Source organism: Rattus norvegicus, chromosome 15 (genome assembly GCF_036323735.1).
Source record: "Rattus norvegicus strain BN/NHsdMcwi chromosome 15, GRCr8, whole genome shotgun sequence".
Classification (NCBI taxonomy): domain Eukaryota; kingdom Metazoa; phylum Chordata; class Mammalia; order Rodentia; family Muridae; genus Rattus; species Rattus norvegicus.
The window spans coordinates 5,613,101-5,621,100 of record NC_086033.1 but is presented as its reverse complement, the minus strand read 5'-3'; the positions used below and the strand labels follow the sequence as shown (position 1 = coordinate 5,621,100).

General features: G+C 43.0%; 1 protein-coding gene across 1 annotated transcript; it reads right to left on the bottom strand.

The window, feature by feature from the left end:
- Positions 1–780: 780 nt before the first annotated feature.
- LOC134482245 (small integral membrane protein 14-like) lies at positions 781–1,107 on the bottom strand. The gene has a single exon (XM_063274938.1). It carries the CDS (start codon positions 1,078–1,080, stop codon positions 781–783), a length of 300 nt encoding a protein of 99 aa, XP_063131008.1. The 5' UTR covers positions 1,081–1,107.
- Between the last annotated feature and the right edge of the window lie 6,893 nt (positions 1,108–8,000).

The following is an 8,000-nucleotide window of genomic DNA, read 5'->3' as shown; positions in this document are numbered from 1 at the left end:
AAGAGGAACCCATCCATGGTTTTCTAGGTCTCTGAGTGTTTTACCTCTTTTAAAAATATTAATCAATCATGTTTATTTAAAGTATTCCTAACGTCAGAAATTTTTAATGGGAATTTTTTAAAAAATGAGTAAACGTTGGGGATTTAGCTCAGTGGTAGAGCGCTTGCCTAGGAAGCGCAAGGCTCTGGGTTCGGTCCCCAGCTCCGAAAAAAAAAAAAGAAAAGAAAAAAGAAAAATGAGTAAACAACCAAATCGATTTTCCTATTCTAGCCATATAAGCCAGCTGGAGTTTGTAAGAAAAATGATCTAAAGCATCACTGTCAAGGACTACAGAAAACTGCCACCCACAGGTAAACTGCCACAGTAAAGTGACTACAGCACAGCTCTGTCACTCATACCAGAGAACCCAAAATAAATACCTTATGAAAAGAATTAAAATCTATCCAAACCACTTAAAATACTTAAATGCAGAAACCTTAAGTTTCCTTCAGTTGGGCCAGAAACCACCACAGACGCTATGGTCAGGGTTCCAGGGAGAACGAGTGGAAAGTTTAAGCTTAGGCCAACCAACATAGCCCTCGACTTTTCAAAGAAATCGTTTACTCAGGTATACTGTAAATAAGGACTGTGGCAACACAGGAAACAAAGGCAGTTGGCAAGTGAAACTTCTAGAAGCTCATGAAACTGCAGATGGAAAAGGAGAGACAGGTAGTGCCAGGTTCTCTGCAGTCCTTCGGTCGTGCAGGGTGTCAAACAATCGCTGCTTCCCACACCAGGATGTTAGCCCACAGGAGGGGCTGGCGGGACCTGTCCACTGTGAGGACTGGAGGGCTTTCCAGGAAGGCTGAAGCCTCTCAGGTGAGGAGGCCTCAGTAGAAAGAAGAGCACAGCGATCACCATCCAGGCCATCAAGATCACAGTGATGCTGATGCCACTGTCACCGGAGGGCCCTGGCAATTCCCGAAGGCATTCTGTGTCCGTACAATAGGCCCGGGACTGCCGGAGCAGATTGATGAGTCTTCTCATAGCGCGTTCCTGAGAGCAAATACATTCACAGGGATCAAATCCTCCTTCAGCCATGGTTGGTTACCAGCTTGATTTTACTCAACTCTTTAAAGCCGCCCAAACAAGTGGTGGGTGGGGAGGGTGGTGACCTGGAGTATTCTGGACGCCCCTGTCGCTGCGGCTGCTGCTGGCCGCCAGCCTCCTCCCCTCCGGATTAGATAGTCAATGTCACTATTAGCCACTAGACCCGGATCTGTGTTTTGCCTTTTGTATGGGTGGGTGGATCACGAGGTTGTCAAGTGTGGGCAGAATCTGGAAGACAGCTTTGCCTATCGAGGTTGGTGTTAGTCTTTGTATGGTTACCAGGAACCAATTCCAGATCCTCTGGAAGAACAGTAAGTGATTTCAACTGCTGTGATATCTTCCCTGCCCCTTCCTCTATACTTTGATCTTTCTTTCTTTTTTTTTTTTTTCTTTCTTTTCCGGAGCTGGGGACCGAATCCAGGGCCTTGCCGTTTCTATGCAAGTGGCTACAACTAAGCTAAATCCCCAACCCCTTACTTTGATCTTTCTGTAGTCTCTCTGACTCCATCTGCCATAACGAAAGACTTCATCTCATAAAACACTGTGGACAATAGCTACTATGAAAAAATACCGTAAGTTGACAGAACCTCCATTTTCACATAAATATATAAACACATAAATACACAAACATACCCAAAGAAACAAACAGACACACATAAACACACACAGAGAACGCACAAAGACACACATACACACAGCCCAAGTCATCATATTCTTTGGTAATTCTGTCCAGAGCAGAGTGGTAATAGGGATAGAAGAAAGTACTATTCCCAGCAATTTCAACTGAATACCATGTAATGCATATTTATGAGATACATATTTCACAATATTTTAGGATTCAAGTACATTATACTATATATCCTTTATTTTCAAAAGTATTGAAAGTTATGAAGAGAATTCCAGCCTAGTATCAGACTTGTGTCCATCAGAATCAGAACAGTTTGCTGTTTGAAACTTTCTTTTATTACAACTGTTTCCTAATGTCACATAGGAAACCCGGCTTCAGCCAGAAATGCCTTTAGCTACCACATGCATCTGAATCTCACCCTGGGAAAACCATGAGTATCCATGAGAGAATGTGTGTGGCTCTTTGATGTCCAGCTTTCCTGTAGGTCTCTTCTGGCTTGCACGAACACCACTCCTTGGTTCCTCCCTCTAAATGGCCGTGCAACCTTCTTGCCTTGCTCTGCTGCTGGTCACTGACAACTTGAGGAAGGTAAAAATTGCCTAGTGTGTTAGTGAAGCAGGCCTTTGAATGTCACTCTGAGGGGTTTTGGGGAGAGAATCGACGTAAAGCTCACTCTGAATGGTGGTAACACCATAACTCTCAGGCCAGGTGCCTGCACTGAATGGCACAGAGAGGAAGCTAAGAGCTAGAATTTCCCTATTTCTGCTCCCTGCTCCACCCACATAGTAAGAGTCTCATTCACATCCTGCCAGCCAGTCCACTTCTACCAACTGCACCTCTCACGGCTACACTTACCCCTTCTAGGATGGAGTCTGTGCTTCCCGACTCTGAGCCAATGGAACCCTCCTTTCTTAAAATGCTTCTGTGACAGAATGGGAAACACGACCAGTGCAGTCACTGCTTCCTTCTGCCTTTTGCAGTCTCCTCCCGCCTGGTTCCCTCACAGCCTTCGCAGTCCAATGTGTCTATAAGAAAACAGGCTAAAGATGTCACCTTAATTCTCCTTTGACTTGTCTCTGGGAAGAGCCTTTTGCTACATCAGCCCAGATAGAAGAGTGAAAGAGGAAAAAGAGAAGAGAAGACAGTAGATGGCCTAGGCAAGGGATAACTGAAGTTCTCCTTGTAACACAAGCTACTTCCCAAGATATTACCACTAATCCAGTTTCTGTGTCAATATGACCCCCAAAACCTAACCACCTATCATTAGAGCACATTTGCTGACAAAATTTTGTTGCAGTTAAATTTCTATTATATGTCTTTCAAAACACATGTAAAAGTGGAGTGGGCTTTTCCAGCTAGATTCATGACCTCCTCTCTCCCACACAGCACCCATACTCAAATCACCTGTGACATCTTGTTTCCTAAACACAGGTATGGCTGTCACTTTTACTTTTCTCCATGGGATAGTTTAGGTAGAGTGACCTGACCACACCTGCCCATCAATGATTGGCCTTCAAGCTTTAATGACTTCGGAAAATTTATGTTTGTTGATAATGGAAATCCTCCCACAGTATAAAGTCATTTGCTCCTGCTCTCAAACAGAGGAAAAGAAAGAGAGAGAAGGTCTGCCTGCTAGGCATAGTCAAGGTAGGTCAAGGCCTGTTGGCAGATTTTTCAGCCTGCTGATGTATGGAACCTTAAGAGAAGGTGTACTTGAGGCTTAAATTTCTATTGACCTTGGTGGTTAAAAACGGAGTAGTTTGGGGGATGGGAACGAATGCATTGTTTATTTTAACAATTTGTTTCTGTCAGCTTGTGGTTATGCTTCCCAGAGTGCTATAGTAAAATAGGGCTTTGAGAAATGTGCTTGTTGTTTCCTTGTACCCACCAGCAGCCCTTTCATAGCTGTCTCTTTCCTCTTCTTTTGGCCTTTCCTCATCTGCCCCTCAGAGAACCTTTCCACTTCCTACCAGTCAGTCCACCAAAGTAGGGCCATGCCGTTTCAGGAAACTGGAATTTCTGAAAAGCCCATTGAATATGGAAAGCAATATACCCCAGGATATGTCCTGCAGCTCAGAGTAAGATGTTGCAAAAAGAGGATAACTGACTGATCTCCCACTTTGTGCTTTCAAAAAGAACAAATACTTCAAAACCATAGTTTCTTCTGCCTCTCCATTACAGAATCTGATTTCAGCCCTGCACACTGTGCTCTCCTGGATCCATGGAGGCTAAGCTGCAGGTTCTGGAGATGCCAACCCCTCAGATGAATTCAATGTCTGCTCAACTCAGTCCATTCATTCACAGTTCCTGGAGTCATTGCGTCCACCGACCCAGACGCCCATCGCCGATCGAGAGTATTCCACGCAGCGGATCGAGTTCCAGCAAGCAGAAGGATCTTCAGTCACAGAGCACATTGCGGAACTTTCCTGACATGCTGGACAGAACTAAGAGGTTAGTGAGAAACAAGTTTGTGAAAAGGATCCTATGTCGCCATCTTCTGGGCAAATACAGAATTACATCCTATTACCTTACTTTGGAGTCTGAGGCTTCCTTCTAGCCTCGCATGTGCCTCTGTTCAAGACATAGATGCAGATATTCACAGCCAACCATTGGACTAAGCCTGGGAACCACAGTGAAAGAGTTAGGGAAAAGCCTGAAGGAGATGAAGGGGATTGGAACCCAATATGAAGAACAACAATTTCAATTAACTGGAGCCTTCAGAGTTCCTCGGGACTAAACTACCAACTAAAGAGGATATATGGTCCCGGCTATGGCTCCTGATACATATAGTGTAGAGCATGTGTAGCAACAACTGGCTCATCTGACATCTCTGGGATGGGAGGCAACTGGCCCTGTAGAAACTTGATGTCCCAGAGAAGGGGGATGCTAGAGGGGTGAAGAGAAAGTGGGTGGGTAGATGGAGGAGTGGCCTCTTAGAAACAAAGAGGATTGGGAGGGTATGGGGGTTCAAAGTGGAGAGACCAATGATGGGGATGACATTTGAAATGTAAACAAATAAAATGACTACTGTATAATAGATGGTAACAGATGTCTCCATAAGGACTAGATATTCATTATCTGTAACAGGTTCATTGAAAGTCAAAATCCATAACTGTTGTGACTTACTTATTATTGAAATTTCACATAGATGAACACAATCAACATTTTAACTTCTCTCCTTGCACCCATAATAAATCATTAGTTACCTTGATAAAACAATTTAAAAAGCAATTAGGGTTTCTACTCTCTTATTTTCGATACAGCGCCTCATTTTACTCTCCCACTCTATGTTCACTCCATTGCTGCCCTCTCCCTGTCTCTTCACATTTCACATTCCTATCCCTGACAGTGTCCCTCAGCCATCCATGAGTGAACTTGTACTTCCCTAAATGAGGACAGTCTGGCCCACGTCCCTAGACCCTCACACTAAACTGATCATACAGTCACACAGATTGAAGAATCAACAGCTAACACCCACACCCACATTTCAGTGAATATGTATCCCATTTGTCTCTTTCAGTCTGGATTGCCTCATCCAGAATGACTTTTACTAGATCCATTCATTGTCCTGCATAGTGCATGCTTCCTTTTTGCCTTTTGTAATTGTTAAGCAGCAATGCAGTGTGTAAATGCACCACGTTTTCTTTATGCATTCATCCGTTAAGGGACAACTTAAACATTTCCAAATTCTAAGCATTATAAATGAGCTTCACTGAACATGGTTGAGCAAGGGTCTGTATTCTAGGATGAATCAACATCTGGACATGAGACCTGGAGTTGTATCTTAAGGTACAACAATTTTCACCTTCCTGAAGAACCATCATACTGATCTCCGAAGTTGCTGTAGAAGTTTGCCTTTCCACCAGGAGAGTATGAATGTTCCCCTTGCTCCATAACCCAGTCAGCTTGAGTTGTCACATGTGTTATTAACTTTAGTCATACTGACAAGTGTGAAAAGTGATCTCAGAGTAATTTTTATTTGCATTTGCGTGATGTGGAAGGATGATGAATATTTCTTATGAATTTCTGTCATTTGAGTTTCTTTTATTATGAATGTTATGCTTAGATATGTAGCACTTTTTAATTATTTTTCTTCATATACAGTGTTTTAGTTTTTCCAATATATATTTATATTAGCCTGTTGGGCCCTACCTTGGAGTGTTTCCCTTCCCCCTCGCTGTGCCTTTCAGCCTACTATGGCCAGAAGTTGTTTACACCCTTGGCAGCTTCTCTCGGTCCCTGATTTGGGGCCAGGACCTTCCATGGCACCCATTCCTCTTGCTGAGCCTTTCAGCTTATTGATGTTAAGAAGTTGTTTACGCCCCTGTGTTGGGGCCGGGACTTGCCACGATGCAGATTTTTCCTGTTTTCCTATTTTCCTGGTTGGGGTTTTCACCTGCTTTATTGTTTTTCCACGGCTTTTGCCTCTGGTATATAAGGAGATCTCAGTAAAGCGTGGACAGCCTTCTTTTAACACGAATGACCCGAGTGTGTGTTTCTTCTTAACTCTTATAGGCCTATGCCCGGTTCTGAGTGTCCTGATGACACAGGCATCATCAAATGGAGGTCCCACCAAGATTGGAAAAGAGAGGACAACCTGACGAGATGGTCCCAGGAAGCCGGCCAGTGAAGGAGGGACGTATTGGGGAAAATGGGCCAGGAAAAGTCCCAGTAAGCAGGATACAGAAGCACCGTGGGCATTGAAAGCACTTGCAAAGAAAAATAAAGATTTGGGGTACTGGTGAGTAAACCTTGTAAAAAGGGACAAGGTAATAATGGTCAAATGTTTTTGTGTACGTGTTCTTTTAGAGTTATGCTAAAATCTAGAGAAGCAAAGTTAATTCTCATAGATGCTTTTAGTCTTTGGACCCTGATTAGAGACAGTTTACACCCTAGACAAGAGAAAAAATGGTTTGAGAAAAACATTCCTCCCAGACTCTCCACAGATGCTTTGGCAAAAGAAGGAAAGTGAGATTAAGCTTTTTAAGAGCTCTCCTAGGGACATCCTGCCTCCTTGCTGGCTCCTATTGGAGAAGTGCTTATTTCTGGTTCTGGGTCCTTTAGGTAGGATATCTGGGTCCCTTTGGTGGGACACCATCTAGCTCCTTCCCTCTATGTCTATTGTCTGTCCTTGTTGCACCAAGCTGTCCATGGATGTCAATGTATGTCTGGGTTGTGCTTCTTGTTGCTTGAATGTTTTTGTGTTTCATGTTTAAAAGAAAAAATGGTGAAAACTTTAAATGCTGGTTGATTCCCCCTTGATTTAGTTTTAAGTCCTTTCAAGAAAGGAACAAATAAATAAAACAGTTTCAATTGACCTTTGGAGCCCAGCATCCTAGATAACTGGTTATCTCTGGTGTTAACTGTCATGTGTGTCTCTGACTGAATCCTGCCTCAATGGAGGAATGTAGCTAGGAGCCTAGGTCTGTCCACTGGGGAAGCTCCCCAGGGGGCTGGCTCAATGTCTACACTAGCTGGCCTTAAAGGTGCCAGCAGCTTCAAAGCTTCTATGGTAATGGAGCTGTTAGCTGTTTCTCTTAGAGAAATCTTTGACTGTGATATTTGGAATCAACAGGTAACAAGGTGCTTCTTTTAAAATGACAGCTAAAGAAGTAAAAATGGTGTTTGATCTAAGTACTAAAGATATGTGTAGTCACTTCATTTTTTTCTGTTTGGTTTTAAATGTATAATAAGCTTTACATGTCTTGGCTATAGGTGACTGGCTTTTAAGTTATTGGGTATGGTTGAAAATTTGTAATATTTGTAATAGAATGTTGGCTTAAAAAAGGAGTCATTCGAGAAAACACGTGGCATGTGCCAACCCAGGGAAACAGGTCTAGATTGGGATAATATTTTAATATAACTCTTATCATGGAAACCGGACTTGTAAAAGAATTTAGGGCAATGTCTCTTTGGTGAGGTATTAGAGCCTGCAATATCGATCCTTCATATGCAAGGCTTGGCCGTCATACTTTATAGCATGAGGAATGGACTTGGTGTTTTGGAGAGACTGGATTTTGGAGGATAGTTTGGTGGAGGGTGAGTTTTGCTTTCCAAAGATATGGCTGTGCTCTGATGTTACAAGGGAAACTTAAAGATTGTGGCTAATGATTGCCAGTGTTACATTGACTACAGTTTACAGTCTGATCACAGACAGACCTCGGGATTCTAACTCACACATATCTGTGCTTAAGAAAAAATCAAACAGGTGGAGATTGTCACAAGGGTTGATGAGGCTATGGAACTTATAAGAGCATGACAGCCTGCTTCCTCCAACTGCTAT